This window comes from Giraffa tippelskirchi, chromosome 10 (genome assembly GCF_054371585.1).
Source record: "Giraffa tippelskirchi isolate mGirTip1 chromosome 10, T2T-mGirTip1v1.2.pri, whole genome shotgun sequence".
NCBI classification, from domain to species: Eukaryota; Metazoa; Chordata; class Mammalia; order Artiodactyla; family Giraffidae; genus Giraffa; species Giraffa tippelskirchi.
In genome coordinates, this window is record NC_137284.1 from 109,967,614 (window position 1) to 109,993,440 (window position 25,827).

General features: G+C 38.0%; 1 protein-coding gene across 9 annotated transcripts in view; it reads left to right on the forward strand.

The window, feature by feature from the left end:
• Positions 1–25,827, forward strand: part of PDE1C (phosphodiesterase 1C) — a 594,246-nt gene that overhangs the window by 467,551 nt on the left and 100,868 nt on the right. For all 9 annotated transcript variants that reach the window (XM_081533589.1, XM_081533591.1, XM_081533590.1 and 6 more), the window contains 6 exons: positions 1,400–1,582; positions 2,569–2,635; positions 7,779–7,895; positions 11,272–11,412; positions 21,946–22,046; positions 24,747–24,875. In XM_081533589.1, coding sequence (XP_081389715.1) covers positions 1,400–1,582; positions 2,569–2,635; positions 7,779–7,895; positions 11,272–11,412; positions 21,946–22,046; positions 24,747–24,875 — 738 coding nt within the window. The remainder of the gene's footprint in view (positions 1–1,399; positions 1,583–2,568; positions 2,636–7,778; positions 7,896–11,271; positions 11,413–21,945; positions 22,047–24,746; positions 24,876–25,827) is intronic.

Here is a 25,827-nt window from a genome sequence, read left to right on the forward strand (position 1 = left end):
GAGAGTAAAAAAAAAATTGCTTTTCTTTGAAAAAACATTGAATTGGTAAATATGCAAGGCTTTTCTTGTTTTATCTAGTTCAGAGAAGCTCCTCCATTAGTATTTTTGATGTCTAACTTTTCTATACCAAATTTCAATCTGATAAGATTTCCCAGTAATTTAAGAATTGTGTGGTTTAGTTTTTGGTGATATGCTTGGTTCCTAATTTAAGGAAATTTGATACCATAGTTGTTGTTGTTGTTGTTTTTACTAAATGTTGAATATTTCTCCCTTACCTTCCAATTGAAGGATCTAAACAACAAAAAAAAAACTCATTGGCACCTGTTTTTACTGCTTATTTTTAGTAGGGCTTAATATAAGTATAAAATACAACTTTCAAAGTTTTACAGTATTATAATTTATTGCTATTTATGTTCTGTTCTAGCCAAATCCATGATTAGGTCTGAAAAATCTGCTAAGCACACATGACAAATCACTGTTCTCAAATAAAGAACTGAATTATTTAGGAAATTTTGCTTAAATTTAGACATTTAAGTTTCTGTAATGTCCTATCAAGCTAGAGAGGGTATCAGTATTTGCCATTTGGGTTTATTACTTCAGAAGACTGAGTTGATGTGATTTGGGTAATACTTTGCAAAGTCTTTCTTTTTCTTTTTTAAAATTTAGTTTTATTGAGATGTAATTGATATGTAACATTGTAAAAGTTAAGGTATACAATGTGTTGTTCTATTTATTTGCTACCATAAGATTATTGCCATAAGGTTAACTAACATTTGTATCACATCACATAATTATTATGTTTTTTGTGGTGGGAACAATTAAGATCTAAGATCTTCACAGCTTTGAAGTTTGTGATACAGTATTGTTGTTTATCACTTTTTAAAATTTGTTATAATTGGAGGATAATTACTTTACAATATTGTGATGGTTTTTGCCATATATCAACATAAATCAGCCACAGTGTTGTCTATAGTTTTTAAGTGCCATTATTTTCAAATAAAATAATGTCACTTGGCCATCTATGAAATAAATCTTGTGAATGCATTTTAAATGAGAGGTTTAGATTCCATTCAAATTCCACAAATCATCAAGGAATAAAGATACTGGTTACACCTGAGTGCAGTGGATCAGGCCCACAGAGTCTGAAATGAAGACTATTTGACCTTCTCTGACTCCTTTGTTCCTTTATCCAGTCTGGTAGAGGAAACCACCCTGAAACACAAATGGTGGGCTTTCACAAGCCTTGCCCAAAAAAGTACTGGATTTTTTGTGGCCCATTTATTATGGGTTTTTTTGCACCTGTGTATTCAGGTGGGTTGGCGAGAAGGAATAGCTGCTTTGAACAGGGAGCTCTAACTTCACATTTAATCTGTGTCGTGGTTCTGTTTCTTGGGTCCAGGCGACTCCTGGATACGGAGGATGAGCTCAGTGACATTCAGTCAGATGCAGTTCCTTCTGAGGTCCGAGACTGGCTGGCCTCCACCTTCACGCGGCAGATGGGGATGATGCTCAGAAGAAGCGAGGAGAAGCCACGGTTCAAGAGCATCGTCCACGCAGTGCAGGCTGGGATATTTGTGGAGAGGTAATGATGTCTGTCATTCAGTAACCAAAGCAGCGAAAGGGACACTGGTTTCTAATAACTGAAGACTTTGCTTTGATGTAGGTTTGGTATCTTTATAAATACTAAAAATTCTGGGTGGAAACGGTCTTCAATAAGAAGAGATGGAAAAACTTATCTCTGCAGCATCATTAGCACAAGCTTTTTGCCTTGCTTGGAATTCTTTTTGTTCATGTTAAGATTTAGTTTGAGTTCAGCCTCTGATTTTTAAAAAAAGATATATCTTATCATCATTATTTGACATATGTGGATGATGTCTACATTTGAAACAGGTCAAAGATGCTTTGTGAGGGTATTCATCCAAGGAGAAGTTCAGTCAAGGGGTTTGAGTTCCCCATGACACTTTCCAATTTTGTAAGTCACTTTGTTCTTTGAAATTAAATCGCCCCCATCTCCAGAAGTAGATTCCAGAAATTGATTTATTCTTCCTACAATCCTTACTACACAATTACGTGTTTTAGAAATGCTGTGGTTGGCTCAAAGTTTACCTGGGACATTTTTCTCTTTAGTTTTTGAGTTCTTTTAGTTCTCTTTTTGAGTTCTCTTTAATCTTTTAGTTCTAAAGAAAAATCTCTTCTAAATGGGTCCCCACAAGAGTTCTTTTTTCAGGATAAAGTAATACACATTACATACTGTCTGTGCTATACTAGAATTCACTTCCAGCAGAAGAGGAGACCCATTTTAATAACTTCATTTGGGCCACATAGACTTAATTTTTGTTTGTTTGTTTCCAATGTTTACGTATTTGGGATTGCTTTAATTTCATCTGATTTAAACATTTAAGCCCCTTGAATGACTATGAGAAAGGTTGTAAAATAAATTTTAGGTTCCTTGGGTTTATCAGATGATATGACTTCTTATTAATTGTCAATACTGGTGTAACTCTGTGGCCTGCTAATTTTTCTTTGTAAGATATAATATTGCATTTTTTTTCCCTCTGACTTTGCCAGAATGTATAGACGGACATCAAACATGGTTGGACTGAGCTATCCACCGGCTGTTATTGAAGCATTAAAGGTAATACCAATAAAAAGGTCTTACAATGTATATGCTGCCCTATAAAAGGTTAAATATGTTGTTAGAAAATGAATTTTCATTTACAGTTCATTTATAGTTTTCCTAGTCATTCCTGACTTTTTTCTTTCATTATCTTTTTCTTATCTGTTCAGTAACGGTATTGCTAATTTTTAAGCCTTTGTACTGCCATTTTTTTTTTTTTTAAATATGGAATTCTGGGTAGTTTCATTTCTTTCTGCTCTCTTGGAGTAGTTTGGTAATCAGTACAGTGATCTAGCATTATGAGACTCAGTCTGACTTTGGCCATAGGAGATCAAATTTGTTCTGGTTATAAATGTCCAACATTAAGAGGAACTTTGGTGACCATAATTCTACCATTATCTTCTTACCTACCCTATGTACGTTTTGTAGATGAAGAGACTAAGACTCAGTGAGACTAAAAAAAAAGACAGAGACAGAACTAAGGTTTGATACCAGAGTTATAGGCAGATAGTAAGCTCTCAGTAACATTTTATGCATGAAAGTATACTCTCCAGAGCCCTCATCCTCTTCATGTATCCTACTTTTTTCCCCAAACCCTCACAAAACCTGAAAGTTCCATGGAAAGTCACACAGATGCTTGCATTTCAAGAGTTTAAATCCTACAGAATGACTCCCGATCAGACAAGCTCTTGGAATTGTATAGAATATCTCTAAGAGCCCTTGAAAGTGAAAGTGTACATTGCTCAGTTGTGTCTGGCTCTTTGCGACCCCCAAGGACTATACAGTCCATGGAATTCTCCAGGCCAAAATACTGAAGTGGGTAGCCTTTCCCTTCTCCAGAGGATCTTCCCAACCCAGGTATCGAACCCAGGTCTCCCGCATTGCAGGCAGATTCTTTACCAACTGAGCCACAAGGGAAGCCCTTGTGTAGATGTATTTTTGTATGTGTGTGTAGATTCAGACTCACTGGTCTTTTAAATCTGGGGGCTGGGCTAAGGCCCAGGATCACGGAACTGGTTGACATTGCCTGGTGCCTACACATGGAGTCATGTCAGCTTAGTGAAAGAGGTTCCAGCATTCTGACTCTTGTTAAATGGGCTTCCCTGGCGACTTAGTGGTAAAGAATCCGCCTGCCAATGCAAGAGACATGAGTTTGATCCCTGGTCCAGGAAGATGCCCTGGAGAAAGAAATGGCAACTCACTCCAGTGTTCTTGCCTGGGGAATTTCATGAACAGAGGAGCCTGATGGACTATAGTCCATGGGGCTGCAAAGAGTCAGACATGACTTAATGACTGAACAACAACTACAAAGCTATTTTAGTCTTTCTCTGAAACCTGAAAAGTGTATCCCTGATGGAATTTTCAGAAGATAATTTCAATTCCCTGTTCACAGAATCAGATCAATTTAATGTCAAGAAAGAGCCCTTTAGGGCCAGTTTGATTTTCTATTTCATAGTCCCTTTCTCTTATCTCAGGAACATTCATTCATTTGGGAGACTCTGTATTCAGATTCTCAGTTCGCCATTTTCTATCTCTTGCCAAGTCATCTAGGACAGGAAGGGTGCTCAGGAAAATACAGCAAGAAGACACATGTTTTCCTCCCTCCCCTACAACCCCAACTCTAATGCCCAACAAATCATTGTGTAATTCACAGCAACATTTCTTATTTCATCTGTGAAACCACTTTATAAGATCTGATGTTTCATAACACCCACTGTGAAGTTGCATTGATTTTCATAATTGAATCTGAAACCTTCAGTGAAAGTCTTAGGAATGTTAAAAGCATCTTTTATCCTTAATTTCTTCCTTTATCATGAAAATAAATACAGGTGGTTATACCGGTACTAAGAAATTTATGAAAATATTTCTTACAAATTGGAGCTTCTTTTCTATACAAAATGACTGAAGAAATGTGGAACAACCTGTGATGTACGTGAATTGTTATTTTATGCTTAGGGAAAAGTAATTCTCAGAAGCACACATGTTGTCTTTTGGAGGGGAAAGTTACCTTGATGATTCAGAATAAATCCTAACTGTGAATTGCTGCCCTTCTCCGCACCATTGCTAATATGTGCAGAAGGCTAAAGCTGTTGTTTCTCTTGGTTGTTTACTCTGTTTACTGTGGAAGTTCAAGAGCTTTTTACAATGTAATATTTTTCTGTGTCCCTAGACTCCAGTTTTATTTTCAGTGTATTGGAGTAGAACTAGAGAGATGACATAGATTCTTTTTTTTACATAGTGCTTATTAGATAAAGGTTATTTTCACTCTGCTGCCAGCAATTTATATGGAATCACTATTGTTTTCTTCTATTACAGAAAATTTCCCAAAAGCCTGAGAGAATACAATTAATAAAATAATCATCCTGCTACTGTCATGTTAACCTTTGTGATTAATGTAAGAACATAGCATAAAATAACATTTTAAGGAAGAGAATAATTAGCCACCACCAATCTCTTTTTATTTGTTTCCATGAAGTGAATACTAGCTTCTAATTTGGGCGGTTTTATCTCTAATCTTCTAAGGTGGGGTTATCAGAAATGGAGAATTGTGTTGTTTTTTAGAAGGGCATATGCTGTGTCACTCAGGAAGAGACACCCTGGACAGACTCCAGGTTTAAAGTGGGAGGAAATGAGGAGGTTCAGGCTTCCTTCACGTTAGACTAATAGAAAATTCATGGAACTGGTGCTTGGGCCAAATTTGCTAAGAAGAGAAGATTGGTTTAAGGCAGTTAAATTAGGTGCTTGTTAAAATGCAGATTCCAAGCCACAAGCCAGGATTCTTCAGAGTCCTCCACCAAAGAATCAACATTTTTTTCTGAACATCCCAGGTGGTTAACACTGAAATTTGAGAATCACAGCTAACGTCTCCCAAAAATGAGGGGCTAGAGCGACTACCCATCTCACGGTCTGTATTTATACATCCTTCTGTTTCTCTGAGATCTAGTATTCAGAATAAATCTTTTTACTATGATTATCTCTTCATTTCCAATGATAGCTTTTTTCTTCTTTTATTCATTTAAGTGAAGAGGATTAAAAATTGTCAGATGTGACCAAATGTTTTCCTACCTACTGAGTTGTCAGTGGACTTTTCTTTAGGACTAATAGCTAGACAATGGCTGTCATGACAGTGCCAATTTTGGTAGCCAAGGTGAACCTTAGAGCTTCCTTGATAGTTCAGTTGGTAAAGAATCTGCCTGCAATGCAGGAGACTCCAGTTCGATTGCTGGGTTGTGAAGATTTGCTGGAGAAGGGATAGGCCACCCACTCCAGTATTCTTGGGCTTCCCTTGTGGCTCAACTGGTAAAGAATCCACCTGCAATGCAGAAGACCTGGGTTTGATCCCTGGTTGGGAAGATCCTCTGGAGAAGGGAAAGGCTACCCACTCCAGTATTCTGGCCTGGAGAAGTCCATGGACTGTGTGGTCCATGGGGTCACAAAGAGTCGGACACAACTAAGCGACTTTCACTTTCAAGGTGAACCTTGGGTCTTGGATTAATCTTAAATGGCTCCACTGTCTGTGGCCTAGGCACTCTTGGGGTATTTAGGGCCTAAGGCTTGGGTCACAGCGCATATTCATTGAGTTTACAATGTCATCTGTCAGTATTGCTATCACTGGGGGCATCAGTGGAGTTATTGCCTGGTATTGGCATTAGACACTTCATTTCATCTCTCTGGGGTGGCCGTCTATGAACCTGGAGAATGTGATACCCATTTTTAGGGTTATAAGGGTTTGCAAATGTGTATCAACAGTTCCTACTGTGCCTAGCAGAGAAAATGTTTAGCACTTGTGGCTATTTCTCTATTTGTTATAATGGAGGAGAAATTATTGAAGGCTAAGGTGAGGTTTACTACTAAATGTGAATTGAAACAATCTATTTGAGACCTTTCTGGAAATGTTTGGTTTTCCCTATATACAGTTTGTTTTCCCTGTGCCCTTGTGTCCAAGAGAGAGACCCTTCATGATCTCAGGGTAGTCTTCATGATTGGGATCTTTGGCAAGGAACAGGATTGGGATGGATAGATGATGTTGGAATGCAGTGAAGGCTGATGTGGGAGTCACTGGGTCCAGCAGTTCCTGAAAGCCAAGGTCTCTTCCAGGAGACCATCTGACACCTAGCTTAGATTCAGTGTGATCTCACATGTGTCCTTATTGTCATGCTCATGGCAGTACACTTTCCTTAACCACTGAAATGAAACTCTTAATATTCTGAGAAACCAAATGACTATTGCTTTAATTATTTCTTAAACACGCCTTTGTTTATAACACCTACAAGTAGCTATTTATAAGTCAAAGACGTATTTGGCAGTGTTTACATCTATTTTGAAGTCATTATTTTAGGGACAAATAAAACTCTGAACTTTAAGAGTAGTGTATGAGGAGTGTGTTCAGCTTAGCTCTTAGTTTTATATTTTTCAGTAAAGTGATTTACAGATTTGAGGACTCGGTCCTCAGATCAGTGACTCCAGAAGTGATAACATTTTTCCATCCCGTGAAATGAAGGCTTTCTCCTTGGTTTCAGCTTAGCAGATTAGATTCTTGAGGTGACACATTGTTTTGCATTCTATATCACGCATGTTTCTGAACACTTTTAAGTGGGTTAACATTCTCTACAGTGGACTAATAGAAAGTCAGTAGATGGTATCACAGGGCTGGTTAGGGGTAGGGAACACCCTAGGTTATTGTGAAGTCAATTAAAATTTTGGAATTCAGCAGAAGTAGTGGAAGGTTAATGGAAAGAGCCTGAGTTTAAACTTCAGTTGAATGTGTGTTGGTGTTTTTGCCCCACGTGTGTTCCTAACACTTGCCTTCTATGAATCTTAGCGAAATTAGCTAACTTCTCAGTTTTCTCATTTGTGACATATGACTGATAATACTTACCACTAGACTTGTCTTCAGGATGAATTATATATTTATCATTGATCATAATGCCTAGGTAGGTACCCAGTAAATTATAGCTCTTGTTACTAATAAGGCTATTTCATATTTTATCAGCAAATGCTATGTAGGATTGCCATATTAGAAAAAGTTTGAGAGGGGAAACAGTATTAGAGTCTTAGACTATGAATTACCAAGTTAGGGCTACAGGCTAACCCCAAAGTAGAGAGGTAAATGTAAGTGGCTACCAACTAATGAATTCTTTCTTTCTGCCCTGACCTGTAGGATGTGGACAAGTGGTCCTTTGATGTCTTTTCCCTCAATGAAGCCAGTGGGGACCATGCACTGAAATTCATTTTCTATGAGTTACTCACTCGCTATGATCTGATCAGCCGTTTCAAGGTCAGTGTCTAATTAAAAAAAAAACAAAAAAACTGCACATGTTTGTCCAGCCTTGCAGGACTTTGGGCTAAGACCAAGAGAATCCTTCTAATGTAGACTGAAAGCCGCTCTGGGGTGACTTGTTCAGAAAGCCACTGCCACAAACTCCACACTGAGGGGAACTTTCATTACTCCCTTGCCTGGTGAGCTCATCAACAAGGGAGAGACTGGAGCCGCCTACTTAGATCCCAGTCTTCCTAGAAGTGCAGCTGGAAGCCTGAACCAGACCTACCTGCCTGCTCTGCCTACAGTTGTCCTTTCAGCCAGACTCCGTGTACTAATGACCACCACCAGCAAGGAGACAGGAATGGAGATAGAGTGTGAATTTATTGTCTCCATGAACTTCTCTTTCAGCCACTTGGCTCAGATTCACACAAATACTCTCACTTATCATCTATGATAGGTCATTGATATTTCCCAGCCATTTATGTTTTAAATTAATTCTTCAACTTTAAGAGCATGAGCCAATTCCAGTGTTCCACCTCCTCAGCCTTCTAAATCCACAGACTCTGGAGGCAGGGTCCCATTCTCTAGGGAACCTGAGCATTATCTGCTGGCATCTGCCGTATCATGCCCGTCACATTTCTCTCATCAATAAATGAGTCTCCGGAGAAGGTCTTTTTCCGTATAAAGTCTCCGTTGCAGGTCTTTTTCTGTATAAAGTATCAATTTGTCTGGGCAGCATGATTCTTTATCACTTTCCTAAGGACTGCACATTTGGGAGTGTATTTCTTACATAGTCATAAGCACTTTATGACAATGGTCCTTAATTTTTTTGCATCAGAAGCCTGTTTGACACCCAAAGGCTAATACCACATCTGGTAGACCAGACACTAGAATGAGATTCAGGAGATCACCTGGATCCAGATGTCAGTTCTGACCCAGTAGCTATGTGACCTTGAGTAATGACCTTTACCTTTCTGTGACGATCCCATCTGGGAAAAGACATTGCTTTCCTAGAAGGGATAGAACTCACTATGCCAGTCCAGTGATTTCAGTGAGAACAATAACTATGAATCTTATGCTTTCTTACAACAAAATTTCCAATGCTGTATTACAAAATACCTGGTCAAACATCAGGTCTACCCAAAGTTATATGGTCCCCACCTAACTCCAGTTCCCAAGAACTGGCATCATTCACACTTACCTCTGTTTAGGAACATTTGGAAGCAAGACTTAGTTACATCATGGACAAGTTTCAGGATTTCAGCAGAATTCTAGGGCACCAGCAGAGCTGGTGAGCAGGAGGACTGGCCATATCACAACTCCCAGATGGACTCTAGGCAGCTTGGCAAGGGATGGGTGACAACCCGCTAGAGGGGAGTATAGCGCTCTCATGCTCCACTCATGCCCACCAGTAATCCTGGATTTGCTTTTAAAGTCCCTTATATTAAGGAGAAAGAGTAAATGGCCACTTTTTCAAGTTTCCTCCCTCTCCACCCGAAACTTATTTCATTCTCTTCTTATTTAGGAGCTACTGGTCATGATCAAAGAGGAGGAGGGTGATGATGGATTAGGAGTCAGGACCAATCCCATTTTATTGGGCCCTGTCCTGGAATGAGGTTTTCATCCTGTCAACTTAATGTCTTGGGTTTTATTTTGTCAGGCATACACGCTGGAAGATGAAAAAAAAAAAAAAACAGTATTCAGATAGCTTGAGGCAGAGGATGGTGGGGGAGAGTCATATTTCTCTTGATCTATTACTATGGTTCATTTAATATGATCAAGAGGCAGATCTTTCACTGACTGAGCCAATGGAGAATGGGACATGAACTGGTCTCGTTGGACACGCCCATCATCAAACTGATGCATAATTGCAGGTCTTTAAGGCTTATGTTTTTAAAAATGAAAGATTATAGCTTGGAAAAGAATAAAAACAAATCTGAGTAAAATAGAATAGTAATTTCAAAGCCTTGGAGACTTGACAAAGGTATTATTTTTCAAAAATTTTGTTTTATCTCTTTTGGGGCATTTTGTTTGTTTCTGTTATTTATTAAAATAAATTCAAAAGAAGCCTGTTTGAAGATCCAGTGGATGCTCAAGACCTCAAAAGAAACTCCAGTACACATGCACACACCTTTATCTAGCATTTCAGTGGCTCATAGCTCTCCAATGAACAGCTCAAAGAATCTAAGTTCATTGGATCTTCATTTTTAAAATGATAATGAATTAATCTCTCACATCTGAAAGGCTATATTTAAATTTTTAAAATCCACAGATAGTAAATATGGAGCAATGTTCCCAAGGAAGAACATAGTATGGATTCTCATGAAGCACTTATTTTTTCTTATGAATGTGATTTCTAGTCTCTTGGAACACATATTTTCTCCTTTTCCTGCAATCTTATAACTGATAATCTACCCTAAACCAAGGAATTGATCCAGAAAACTAATACAATGAATGTTTTCCAAGGCTCCTTATTTTGTACAGGCATTTTGCAGTTGTTCACTTTCTGCCAAATAGAAAAAGAAGGTATGTATATTACCCATATTTGAGACGGAAAGCAGCTAGGATAACTGGAAATATTTTTCCAGATTGCAAGGCACCAATAAGTTGGGCTTCCCAGGTGGCGCAACTGGTAAAGAATCTGCCTGCCAGTGCAGGAGACACTAGAGATGTGGGTTCGATCCCTGGGTTGGGAAGATCCCCTGGAGTAGGAAATGGCAATCCACTCCAGTATTCTTGCTTGGAGAATTCCATGGACAGAGGAGCTTGATGAACTACAGTCCATGGGGTTGCAAATAGTCGGATGCAACTGAGCGACTGAGCATAATAATAAGTTGCCAAGTAATAAACACAAGAACACAGCTTGTTTCTGTTATAGAACAGACTATCATTTGTAGTTTGTTTTTTTTCTCAACTGTCTAGTGTACCCATCATCCCTTCTAAAGGGTGAAGTGTTCAGAAAGCTTGTGTTTGTTTTGCAATCATTTTATAACTTAAATCTTTGTGTGCTTTATGTTTTTGCACAAGTAAATGAGATGCTGCATAGTATTTGTTCATTTATTTCTTAACAAACAAAGACTTGAACCTTTGCCTGAGATTTAAGTGAACACCTGCCTTTTTGCCCTCAATGTCCTTGAGATGATCCTGTCATTACCCTGGGCCTCTGAACTGGAGAACAAAGAATAATTTGCAGGGCAGACCAGGGACTTCCTGTTAGATTTTCAAATTATCCAATATTTTGTTCAGTGATTTTTATTAACTTTGAAAAGTTCTTGTGTCCTTGTGTGCTCTCTTAATGCTTTCAGAAAGAGGTAGCTAGAATACCTTAGAGATTTTTGGTCTCTCAAAGCTACTAAATCACTAGCCAATTAACCTTGCCACTCTCTTTCAGATCCCCATTTCTGCACTTGTCTCATTTGTGGAGGCACTGGAAGTGGGATACAGCAAGCACAAAAATCCTTACCACAATTTGATGCATGCTGCTGATGTCACACAGACTGTGCATTACCTGCTCTATAAGACAGGAGTAGCAGTAAGTACAGATAGGAACTCTGATTATGCAAAGATGTGATGGTGATTTTTTTTTTTTAATTGAAGGCTGTTTCTATTCTGATGAGGTTGAGCCCACAGAAATGTATTGTTTTACAGACTTCCTATTCCGCAATAATTATCTAACCCAATCATGGAGAGTGTTGGAATTCCGTATTGCCTGTGACTTTTTCTTCATCCTGGACTTGATGAAAAAAAAAATCTGATAGTAACTTGTATCCTTACTAGGCTATGGCCAAACTACATATAATTTCTATAACTAAATATGCATTTCCAGATATAGAGAGTGGTACTATTAATCTCTTGCTGTGGTCAATCACATTGATATCCACGCATATTGAAATTGAATTGAATATACTTGGGAATCATATTTTACACAATTTGCTTTTGGCTTAAACCAATAGATCCATTGATTCATTCACAAAACATTCATTCATAAGTGCTGTGGTTATTATCCTCTTGTTTATTATGTGCATTTGATTTTTTTGAACCTAAAGGTCAAACTTTACCTCTACATTTGGAAATTTCTTGCTTAGATCCATCATTTTAGCTCTTTAGATACTTTTGAATCTCTGATCTACAACTCGTTTTAACAAAGCTACTCAATTTGGTCATGTACTTCTTGTCCTCTTTGCCTTAATATAAACTCTTCATTTTAAAGATACTGCTGTTAGTGACAGTTAGGTCTCTGTAGTAAATATTTATGACTTTTTACTTTGAAATCTTCTTCATAATTGACATTGAGATAGACATTTAGGGGATGTGGTTATTAATTAACCCATAAACCCAGTACACATTTGTTATCTTTTCTGCTAGGGCATGTTGAGAGGCTTGGTCTAATATCTCATATTAAATATGGAATACAGTGGGAGGAGAGTGGGCTCTGGAGCTAGATATAGTTGGGCATAAATCCTTGCATAATTGCTTATTAGATTTGTGACCTGTGATAAATTGCTTGAATCTCTGAGTCAAGATTTCCTCATTTCTAAAATTGTGAAAAATATTCTGTCTTGTGGAAGTACTGTGATGGTTAGGAATAAAGTATCGAAAGTATGAATGCTGTCTCTGCCTCATAAAGAAAGCTCAACAGTTAGGAATTGTTCTTATTTAAACTCTGTAAGATTGCCCTTAACCTCTCAGCAGTTTTCATGTTTTCCTTATTATAAAGTCAGTTTCTTAAAAACAGTATTTAAAAAGGTGTTTTTAAATTTTAGAAACTCTACATAGGAACCTGTGTAATATGATAAAGGGTTTTTGCCCCAAATTTAGAGCAGATATCAGTTTATGGTGGTTCCATGAAAGCATGGAGCAAAACAGGAATCCAACATTAATATTGCTAGTGAGCACTCTTCTGGAGATTCTCAATCAGTGCAATATGGTCTCTACAAAAATTGAAGAAGCTTCCTGTGAAAATAATTTGACCATCTGTCAAAAAAACCCCCCAAAACCCTATAAATTATTAGATCAAATAAAAGGCGTCAGTAAGGTATGGATAAAGTAACTGTCTTATACACTGTTTCCCAACATACATTCCCAACAGGTTTTTAAAAAACCTACAAATTACCCATGAAGAACTTCAAAATTAATGAAAAGGAAACTGAAATTAAAGGGCATGAAAATAATGTTTAAATAAGTGGAGAAATATACCATGTTTTTAATTGAAGGCCTCAGTATAAAATAGATGTTAATTTTTCTCAAACTCATCTTTATAAATTCATAGCAATACCAGTAAAAATTCCAAAAGGATTTAGCATGCAACATAATAAGCTGAGTCGAAAATTTATGTAAAATAGATATTTAAGAACCGTAGGAAAAACAGTTTTGAAAAAGACAGTGTGTGTGATGGGGTAGTTCTTACTCTACTAGATGTTAAAATATCTGCTAAAGCTATAGTAAAGCAATATATAAAAACAGTGCAGAAGTAGACAAATATATCCATGGAATAGGTTGAAGTTTTAAAAACTGAACCCAAATATTGATTGAGCACTTATTATGTGCCACTTACTTTATAAGAGGATGAGGGTGCATTGTAGCTCTTAGAGAACTTGCATTCTAGTAAGAAGTTGTGGGTAAAGGACCAATGAAAAAGTAAACAAGAAAATATCGCTAGTATTCTGCAGGGGATCCACACAGGGTAAAATAACTTTTATTAGCTAGAAAAGGCATCTTTCCAGAAGTAATATTTAATCTGAGACAGTTGTGATTTTAAGCTTGAGTCATGCTAAGAGCTGAAGGAAGATATGCCAGTGGAATTAGTGCAGGATTAGTACAACTTCCTCATGACTAGAGGGAGTCAATTGTACACACTTCCAGTTATAAAATAAAAAAGTCATGAGAATGTAAAGTACAGACCAACTTGGCTTTGTAGGCTTGGCTAATGGATCTCAGTGTTATTCTAAGTGCAGTGTGAGCCAGCTAAAGCATTTTGCCAGGGGAGTGAGATGATCTGGTAAAGGCTAGACAAGGATTACTGTGAAGAATGGGTCTTGAGGCATCATGTTGGAAGAGTAGTGCAGAAGTCTCCTGGAGAGAAGATGGTAGTTTGGACTAGGAAGGACCTTCCTGGGGTATAGAGACCAAATGTCCTGTTGCTGAGGTAGAGTTGAAAGAATTGGATGGTATAATAGGATTTCAGACACTAAGGAAGGGAATCAAGAGGACAGATTAAATTTTTGGTTGGATAAACAAGGTTGATGAGAGAAGCTTTCAGGGAAGGGGAGTCGAGAGTTTTGATTCAGACATGTTGAGTTTAAGATCTTTATGAGATATCATTGTGGAGATGTTAAGCAGGAAGAAAACCCAAGGAGTCTAGAGTTCTGGGGAGGAATCAGGGATGGACAAGGAGATTAGGCTCTCAGGGGCATATCAATATTATTTAAGGACGTGAAACCAGATGACATGGTCTAAAGAAAGGATGTGAATAGAGAAACAGAGGCACTGTGAAGTGAGTCCCAGAGCAGTCTAAAGTTTAAAATGGAGCTCACTACTTCACCATTTTAGTTTGGATAGTTTCCTTTATAAGATATCTTTGATTAACCACTCAATTAACATTCAAAGTAGCTTGAGATTTTTTTGAGAAACTCAGCCTTGGAGATTTTATGTGGCCTTTGTTCCTCCAGACCATTTACAACTATAATATATATATTTCGGTGTGTGCAAAAACAATAAAATGAGGACAAAGAATTAGAGCCAACAATAGTAACTAAAAAAGAGTAGCCAGTATCGTTGGGACAAAACCCAAGACAGCGTGAGATTATGGAAGCCAAGGAAAGAAAGAGCTCCAAAGGAGAGCTGTGACTTGTGTGCAACATGCCAAAAGGTTCAGTGGGATGAGGACAGAGAAGTGACCACTGCCTTTGGCAGCATTGGGAGTCATTGGTGCCCTTGTCATGATCAGTCCCCGTGGGTTGCTGGGGATGGAACATGGACTGAAGTATGACAAGGACAGACCTGCAGGTGAGAAGGTGAGGACACATCTATAGAAAACACTAGTAGAGGGAAAATTACTTGGTTCAGAAAATGGGGGACAGTTCATTTGGAAAAAATAAACAATAGTTTTTGTCCTACTTGAAATCATTCACCAAATATCAGACAAATGAATTAAAGATGTGAGCGTAAAATTTTGATTATACTAGAAGAAAATATAAAGTTATGTTTATAGCCTTGAACAAAGGAAATTCTTTCTTAAATAAGCCTCAAAACATGAGTTGTATAACGAAATATTGATTATTTTGAGTACATGAAAATGAAAACCTTCTGTAGGATAAAAAAAAAAGTACCGTAATTAAGTTAGTACTTGAGAAAAATATGTAGAGATCAAGGATTAAGATCCAGATTATCTAAATCAACAAGAAAGTGATATAAATCCTGTGGGCAAATAGGAGGAAACACACTGACCGAGTTAATAGTGTCCTATCGCCAGGTCTTTGTCATGAGCTGAATTTTGTCCCCTTTCCCTATATGATGAAGTCCTAATCTCCAGTGCCTCGGAATGTGACTCTGTTTGGAGATAGGGCACTTAAAGAGGTAATTTAGGTAGATGAAGGGCATATGGGTTGGCTCTAAACCAGTGTGACTGATGTCCTTATGAGAAAAGATTAAGACACAGACATGTAGATGCCCTGAGGAAAGAGCATGTGAGGACATGGGGAAGGTGGGCCTCTGCAAGGTGGAAAAGAGCCGTCACCACAAACCAACCCTCCTAAAACCTTCATCTTGGACTACTAGCCTCCATAATTCTGAGAATATAAACTTCTGTTGTTTAAACTGCCTAGTTGGTGACACTTTTATATATCAGCTGTAGCAAACTGATACAATGGCAGAGCCAGGATTTGGTCTCCGTCTGACTTCTAACATTTAAATACTTCATGTATTTAAATGTTAATATTTAGCCATGCTTCTGCAATGCTGCTGGCAAAAAAGAGCCCTGACATTCTTATGCCTCAGTATGCTCATGTGGTGAGGATTAAAATGGATATGAAAATATACTTTGAAATCATCTGTTTGACATATACGTAGTTAGCACCTACTGCATTCAGTGTACTATGGAGACAAAAAGGTGAATCATAGGCAGTCTTTTTAGCCATCTGGAAAAACTCCCAAGCACTTACGCTAATGTAAGTTATCATTAACATAGATTAACATAGATGTTATATCATAGCAGCCAATGATGATGACGTACTGCATACTATTCTTGAATGAGCTCATTTGCCATTGCATTTTCATTATCGATTCAGGCCATATTCAGAATAATTCTTAAATATAGAAACTATGTCCCGCCCACTCTCTCTTAGAAAGGCAGCTCAAAACAAACTTCTTTCATTGCAAGCTTACAAAAACAGTAGGAAGCATTCTGATGAATGGAGAGCATATTGTGACTCTAACCTTTCATTACAAACCAAGTGGGAGAAAATGCTTGAAATCATTTCAGTTTTATAAACTGTAAGACACATAGGGAATGAAAATATCCCATTGATAAAGTGATGTCTGGGCTTCAGCATCCATTGTGTTACTCATTGTAATCTGTTTATATTACTCATTATGGTTAGCCTAGATGCCTAGTGAGGCTTGAATCTTTTCATCATGATTTTGCTCACATCTAAGAGAAAATCCTTGAACAGAATTAGACTGAAGAGTTGTTGATTGAACAGATATGAATCAGACTCCGAGCTCCAGTCTACTTTTGAGCTAGATCACAAGATTTCAAACTCCAAGCCTACCCTTTGTCCCATTCATTGCTTTTATTAGGCAAGGTGCCATTAATTTTTCTTTTGCTTGTTTTTTTTTTTAAGAAAAGAGAAATGTGTATCTTGTTCTTTTGATTATAAATGGCATCATCATATTTATAAGGGACACACTAAGGACATGTAAACAGCATCCTGGTTAAAGAGTGCTAAATGATTTTATTAGGGTTTATGGTCAGTAGAATTTTGGCCCCCATGACCTCTGCCCTCTGATGTCACATTTTTTAATACATTATATTAAATAGCAAAGGGATTCTGCAGATACAGAAGGGTGCTAATCAGGAGACCTTAAAATAGGGAGATGATCCTGGATTCTCCAGGTGGGCCCAGTGTAATCACATTAGTCCTTAAAACTCAAGAATTGTGTCAGGGGACTTTCCTGATGGACCATTGGTTAAGACTTTCCTTTCCAGTTCAGGGGGTGTGGGCTTGATCCCACACATGCCTCATGGCCGAAAAAAAAAAACAAAATGAAACAGAAGCAGTATTGTAGCAAATTCAATAAAGACTTTAAAAATAGTCCACATCAAAAAAAAAAAAATCTTTTAAAAAAGAAATGTGGCAGAAGGAAGGTGAGCAGGTGAGCAGGACTCCATCAGCTGTTGCTGACTTGAAGATGGAGGTGCCAAGTAGAAAGCATAGGAAGGAAATGATTTCTGCCAATGCCCTTAAAGCACCTGGAAATGTGTTTTCCACAGAGCTTCCAGAAAGGAACACAGCCTGCCAACACCTTGGTTTCAGCCTTATGAGATCTTCACCAGAAAATCCAGCTGCATGATGATGGCTTCTGACCTACAGAACCCGTAGGAGTGTATGCCTTACATGGGTGGTAATCAGTTAAGGGAACAACAGAAAACCAATAGGAGATGGAAACAGACTACTAAAGAAACTCTTTCGTTTACCTGTTGAAGTTGCAACTTGCTAATGTCTCCTCTGGCAGTGGCAAATTATCCATGTCTTTTCCTTCAGGTTTTCACTGCCGGCTACTTGTTCCCCACTCCCAGCCCACATACAAGCATGACTTGCTCTCCTAAGTCATACATAGCATAATTCAAAGTCCACCTTTACCAGTTGGCAAGGCATCCCTGTCATTAAATTAGTTGGGACACTCATATTTTGTAGACAGGGAAATTCTGGAAAGGTCTATTACTCATACCTTGTCACAGTTTGATAAATCTGGAATAAAATTCTAGCGGGAATTAAATTTTTGACTTATGGGTTGTCATAAACCTTTGGAATTGGCAGTATTGAATTTGGAAGAAGCAAGGAAATCTGAGCTATATTGAAATATGAAACTATATTGAAATATGAATATTTCCCACAAAATAGCTTTTCCCACTCTCTGTTTCTAATAATGCTTCCCTCTAATGCCACACACCTGTTTTTAACTACTCAGGCTAGGAATGTCAGGATCTTTCTTTTTTTTTAATTTAAACTTATTGATTTATTTTAATTGGCAAATAATTGCTTTACAATATTGTGGTGGTTTTTGCCATACATCAGTATGAATTTGCATAGGTATACATGTGTCCCCTCCATCCTGAACCCCTCCTCCCACCTTCCTCCCAACCCTGTCCCTCCAGGATCATCTTTTTTTTTTTTTAATAAATGTATTTATTTTAGTTGGAGGCTAATTACTTTACAATATTGTAGTGGTTTTTGCCATACATTGACATGAATCAGCCATGGGTTTACATGTGTTCCCCATCCTGAACCCCCCTCCCACCTCCCTCCCCATCCCATCCCTCTGGGTCATCCCATTGCCCCAGCCCTGAGCATTTGTCTCATGCATTGAACCTGGAATGGTGTTCTGTTTCCCATATGATACAGAACACCATTCCAGGTTCAATCTTTAATGCAACCTCCTTTGGATTGCAACCTCTTCATGGCTGCCTGCATTCAGTGAGCTGATCAGCAGTAAGGATTCTAGTCTTATACCATTTATACATCCTATAAGGACTTTTCAATCCAAAAATAGAGGTCTTATTTCTTTCCTTTGTGCTCTCTGCTTTTCTATTTCCCTCTCAGCATGCTGAACATATTATCTTTTGCATGTAAACTTCACTGCCTAATAATCCTGATTTGTATTCTTCATCCTGGCTTTTAATGCCTGTCATCACAGGGCCCTAATCAACCCTCACTCCTGCTCCACTGGGCTTCCCTCATAGCTCAGTTGGTAAAGAAGCCACCTGCAATGCAGAAGACCCTGGTTCGATTCCTGGGTTAGAAAGATCTGCTGGAGAAGGGATAAGGCTACCCACTCCAGTATTCTTGGGCTTCCCTTGTGGCTCAGCTGGTAAAGAATCCACGTGCAATGCAGGAGACCCCAGTTCAATCCTTGGATCAGGAAGATCCCCTGGAAAAGGGAAAGGCTACCCACTCCAGTATTCTGGCCTGGAGAATTCCATGAACTGTATAGTCCATGCGGTCCCAAAGAGTTGGACACGACTGAGTGACCTTCAGTTTCACTTTCATTTTCCTGCTCCACTAAAGGGAATCATTTCCTTACTTGTGATGAATCAGCTTTTGTTACTGGTACTTGTTCCATTGTTCATTCTGAAAATGTGTGATTCCATCCTTGCTCAGTCCAGGCTTCACTTTGGTTTTATTGTTTGTTGTATGTTCATTTAATCATTCATTGGTTTTGATTTATTAGAAGTAAGTTATACTTAAGATAGAATTTTGTCAGTATATTTGGATAAGGTGGGGAGTTACACTGATATTTGTGAGAACTGTGATTGTATAGTTATTTAGACACCTTCAGCTGGTTGAACTGAGGCTCTGTGATTCAGATTGTTTAGATGGTACACTGTCTCCCATTCATAATCTTATTTTAAAATGTTAAATTATTAACTTGACATGACCTTGGAAAAAGAGATATGTTGGTGGGGGGGAAATGGGTGGAGGAAGTTGGGATAAATGACTGGAGACAGGATGTTAGGGAAGAAAAGAAAGACATTGCCAAAATAAGAAAAATATATGTGAATGAAACATATCAAGAATATTTGTAATATAAAATCATAACTATATAATTTTATGAAAAACTGAGTAAACATATAAACAGTGACCCAAAGGAAAAGTGACTTAAAGATTATAAAGTAAGAATTCTGGAGTGTGTGGCTTGTCTCAGGACTAGCCGTGGGACCTTGGGTAAGTTACTGAACCTCTCCTAGCCTCAGTTTTTTCATTTATGAAGTGGGGATGAAAAGAGTACCTACCTGTATGGAGTTGTGTGTATTGCATGAGTTTCTTTGTGTAAACAGGCAAACACAAAGGGAAGCTCCTGTGAGTGTTAACCCTGAGGAGGATGTCCTTTACTTCTTTCAGGATAGTTTTACTGTTTTCTTGCAATTGTCAAGATTTTATTTGCCAATCTTTTTTTCATTTAAGTTTGTTGATTTTTCATCTTATTCTCTTTTCTCCCTGTGTCTTTTTGTTCATGGTACATTAGTTTGGTTTTTTGAGATGTATTATCAAGGATGCCAAAATGTTTCCCGATATTTCATGCTGGATTCTGCTACAAGTCATTTTTTAAAATATAGTTTTTTTCCTGAGTTTTTTTCTGTACTCATTCTTTCCCTAACTGTGAAGTCTTTTCTTCATAGGCTATGTGTAGTTTGTTTATTTTTCCCTTGTGCATGCTGATGTTTGAAGAAACCTGTCCCCAGCCACATCACCAAAATTGGCTATAGTTCAGTGTAGTTATTATCTTCAAAGAAGGCAATGATTTCAGTAAGTAGGTGAAGACCAAAATTTGTAATTAATTGAAAAAAATTAGAGTGAGAATTATTAGAAATTAACCTGTTTGCTTTTAAATCATTTTTGTTAACAAGTCAAATAAATGTGTTTTATTCACTGATCTCTAATAGAGAACCCAGGCTGCTTTCTTTTTAAACTAAATTTCATTTACATTATTTACTTATTTTTTACATTTTTTACTTCACTGTGGGGCATATGAGTCCTAGTTCCCCAACTAGGGATCAAACACATGCCCCCTGCAAGGCAAGTGTGAAGTCTTAACCACTGGACCACCAGGGAAGTCCCCGGCTGCTTTCTGAATCTTCCAATTTAGGTACTCATATTTGCATTACCTTAACCCTGCCTCTGTCTAAGACTTCTAGTTTTATTTCTTCAAAGGAATGGAAACTTAAAGATTTCATGAAGAAAACTGAGTGCAGAATCTCCCTAAACTTTTATAATTTTTTTCTACTGTTTCCCAGTGATCACACCTATTAAGACACCAGTTCTTTTAGTGACTGTGCAAAGAATTGAACTTCTATGGACATAACCTTTGGTGTTCATATTTTATTAGTGTAGGTTATATTTTATTATATAATTGTAATAATAAGTACAATTTGTCAAAATTGCATTTGAAATAAATCACACTGAAGCTTGTAATCATTAACTCAACTGGTACAAAAGTAAGCAGCGATGCCAAAGGGTGAGCTGACAGTACAAATGTTCCATCCTATAGACATCAGGCAGTGTGGTTTACAGAAGGGAGGGGAGGCACCAATGAATCCAGAGTCTCTGAAAGAGAAGTCAGTTGAGGGAGCTTCAAACAGAGCAGTGGTTCTCAAACTTCAGGATGCATCGTAATTATCTGTATGGCTTAGTATAACACAGATTGGTGGGCTGCAACCCAGAGTTTCTGATCCCAGTGGGACTGGGGTGAGGGTTTGCATTTCTAACAACCTTCCAGGTGATGCTAACTCTACTGTTACGGGGAACACACTTTGAAGACCACTGAACTACAGCCAATTTTGGTAACATAGATGGGGACAGGTCTCTTCAAACATAGATCGGTGGACTACAACCCAGAGACCAAACGTTATTTGGCAGAAGACCAAATGTTGTCTTTCCACTGTATCTGCTATCCATCTTCTAGTGGATAAGCATTAGGTTATCTGTTACTCTTAGCTTTGGTATTAAAAATTTTTTTCTGTGTCTACTCAGGGACTTTATTTGAAATTGGTAAAGGATGGAATGAGAGCTGTTAAAGTCTCACATTCATTATTTTTTGCTTCTTTGAAAAAAAAACCTACTAGTTAGCTCTCTCAACCGTGCTGGGCATGCTGTTTTCAAATCACACATTCCCCAGTCTCCTTACAGAAGAAAAAAAAAACCATTTCTGTCTGTCAGAAACGTATGTTTGGCAATAGCTTGCCAGCTGCAGGGTGGATAGGCAGCAATGTGGGTGTGTTGTCAGCAAGCTGAAGACTTTGTCTGAGAAGCAGGCAGATTATGTGATTGCTCTGTAATCTCCTTTTCAGAACTGGCTGACGGAGCTGGAGATCTTTGCTATAATCTTCTCAGCTGCCATCCATGACTACGAGCACACCGGAACCACCAACAATTTCCACATTCAGACCCGGTAAGGATGTTGAAATGTTTGAAGAAGAGGCAAGAGGGGTCGGGTATAGAGTGTGGAAATCAGAGAGGAGCAGCCACCTTTCTTTTGCATGGTGGCTCTATTTTGAGTTTCTGGGGGAAAAAATTAACTTATATAATAAGAGATCAGCTGGGTCAGCTTCAATCAAAACTTAAGAATTAAAGAAACCATTTGCTCCTGATTCTCCTATGTTATTCACATTAAATATGGATATACTTCTCTTAGTCACTTCAGTCATGTCCAACTCTTTGCGACCCCGTGGACTGTAGCCCACCAGGCTCCTCTGTCCATGGAATTCTCCAGGCAAGAATACTGGAATGGGTTGCCATTCCCTTCTTCAGGGGATCTTCCCAACCCAGGGATCCAACCCATGTCTCTTGTGTCTCCTGCATTGCAAGCAGATTCTTTACCACCTGAGCCACCAGGGAAGATCTATTCTCTATTCTAATGCTAGCTATTTTTGTATGTACGGGCTATGCATACTCTTGGTTGTCGTTCAGTTCCTAAGTCATGTCCGACTTTTTGTGACCCCATGGACTGCAGCACATCAGGCTTCCCTGTCCTCCACTATCTCCCAGAGTTTGGTCAAGTTCATGTCCATTGAGTTGGTGATGCCATCTAACCATGCCTACTGTACCCATTTGTAATAGGAGGTGAAACAATTTACATAAAGGTGCAGATACCATGTGGGCTAAATCAGGGAGGACAGGCAAGGATTGAAGTAATTCTCTTGACATTAACAATAGCAGAGCCATCTTACCCTCTCACCTCAGGGATTCTGCTGATGCTTTTCTCATCCTCCCTGATTTCATCTCTGCCCTGTTCAGTGGGTATGTCACTCCCTGACACGAGGCTTTGGGAGCTAAGTGGTCTCATGTAGGCCACTTTGCACCCTCTGTAAGGAGCTTCACAGGTAGACACAAACATCTGTGGGGCATATTAAATACAGGTCCAGGTGCCTCCCTCAGAACCTCTTCACTGTAACAGACATCACAAATCGATTTTGGTAATTTTTTTTCTTACCAAACTGCAGATTTATCCTTAGGATAAAAGAGGAAGTAGAACTGAAAAATGGCAGTGAAACACAGAATATTGTGGAGAGGGTTGAGTTTAAGACTAAAATACTTGCTGATTTCACTTGAAAAAAGCAGGTGCACACTCCAGATATATTTGCGTTCGTTAAGTCATTCTACATGTGTTTAATGAAGCCAGCACTTAATTATGGGGTACACAAAAGAAGACAATATCATCTGATCTCTGTTCCGAAGGGCATTTCAATAGAACGGAAGCGGACAAAAGGTCTTTAGCCACATGCTTCATTTTCTGCTTTCTGCCTCCTCATAGAGTGTCTCGGCTGCCACGGAGCAGCTTTCTGTAGCTTTGTTGCAAGATCTTTGAATACAGGGATTCCACAGAGCATCTCTGTTTAATAGGTATCTGCCAGTGGAGCCTTGACAGAGATGGCGGTGAATAGCACCTGCTGAAGGAAGAGAGGTGGGTGGAACATTTGTACCTGGATCTTGGCTGGAGAGCAATGTCAAAACTAGTCACAACTCAGAGGAAAATGGCTTAATTACAGTAGTTAGAAAACAGCTTAATGTCACAAAATACACATCAATTGGTGCCTTATTTACTCAATGGATATAAGACTAGATCTTCCACCTCCTCGGGATTTGCTTGTTTTGTGTTATCTCCACTGGAGTGGGAAAATTCCAGAGGGTTCAGATGAGCTTGGTTTGTTGAAATTTGAACTTTCATATTCTTTAACTAAATTTTATCCAAAGCATCTCTGCCTGTGAGATCCTTGTTTAGGAAACTAAATATGTGACCAGGTTCTTTGCTCTTCGATGGGCAGACTGTTGAGCCTAACACTTTCAAGGTATTCTACATACATTCCAAAGTTTGGAATGCAGATGATAGTTGGAAATTATCTTGAGGAGAAATGGCTGAACTGTCAGAATACGTTGCCCTTATTCAAACCCTGAAAGCCACTGTGGAGCTCTGCAAACTCTCAGTTTATATATCTGAGGCTCAGCTTCCTTCATGAGAAATGGACAAGCTCTAATAATCTAAAGTTTCATTAAATTAAATGTATTAAAATAGTATATCTCCCTATGTTGGTGTCATTCAGCTGTTTAAGGAAGTGACTAACAATTGTCATATAACTCTTATATTTTTTATTCTCAACTTCCCACGTATGACTTTCACATGGCAAAATTTTAAGATCAAGCTACTAACAAAAGAACTTGCAAACTGTACCTGCCAGTGTTCAAAGGATTACAACTAAAACAAATAAACACATTCTCTCATTGAATAAAATAAAAATAATCATTTCAGAAAATACAAGGAAGTTTGACATGACTTGTGTTTAAAAAAAAAAAAAATCACCTTTGCCACCACTACAGGTAATTGAGATCTTGTTATAGAATAATTTTTAAAGAGTTCTCAAGTTGGATATCACATGTGAAATAATATCCATATATTGACATTTCAATACCCTGCAAACATCAATTGATAATTTGTAGTATTGGTGTTAGCTTTTTTGATTGATATAAATGACAGGGGGGCAAAGTTAATTGCTAAAATAGGATAAAGAGATGGTGTATTTCTACCTTAGGAGAGTTACCTGAGAAATCTCAGCTGTTCAACATCCTAAATTATTTTTCTTGGCTTTCTGTTCAGATCTGACCCAGCGATTCTGTACAACGATAGGTCTGTTTTAGAAAATCACCATTTAAGTGCAGCCTATCGCCTTCTGCAGGAGGATGAGGAAATGAATATTTTGATCAACCTCTCGAAGGATGACTGGAGGTAAGGATGAGCCACAGGAGAGTTTTGGAAGCCAGGTGAGGAGAGATGAAGTGTGCTTATTTTGAAGAAATAATACTCTGAAGTTTTTCTTGCTGTTTATTTCTCTTTTTTTTTTCTTGACACAAATATTCAAATATATTGTAGGCACTTTGAACATATTTGCTATCGGTTACCTTAGGAAACTAATGTTGTTTTGATCTTAAATGAATTTTATCATTTAACATATTTTTGTCATTTTAGTTTTGACTGGACTTCTTAAAAAAATCTTTCAAAATTTGCTGAGGAAATTGACACTTTAAAATAATCATGGGTACTTAATTCTTTTACCTAGATGGCACTGTGTGCGTCTTTGAACTTGGGTAGACCTGAGTTTGAAAGTGAACACAGTCATTTATTAGCTGTATGTCATTTAGGAAGCTACTCAACCCCATTAAACCTTTTAAAAATTTAATTTCTAGAAAAATTTGCAATAACATTTACCTTATAATTTGGTTAGGGTAATAATAAATGCTAAAATCCATCTAAAATGCGTAATTCACTTTGTGATACATTTAGCAAGCCTGAGGATCATTGTAGCTGTTAACGTAGGGTCAAGTTGTTTCAAAACTTGTAGGAAAACTCATTTAAATGCTTAAAACTTCTGAATCTACTGTGGTGCAAATAATACTTGTATTTTAATTAAATGATTTGTTGTTTATTGAATATCTCTGTGCCGTTATACAAGGATTCAGAGAAATAAGCCGTTCTGAACAACAAATCGGAAACTGATTTTCAGAAAGAGTTGACTATTAGTTTCCATGCAGCTCTAGTTCATTAAAACGTAGAGGAGTATTTGTCTTGGATTTTATTGGAAAATGGTAGATTTAAGAAGCATGTAAAAATGCAGAGCATTTCAGTGAATCAATGCAAATCTTTCAGAAAAATGAGCCCTCTATCCAATTTAAATGTTTGT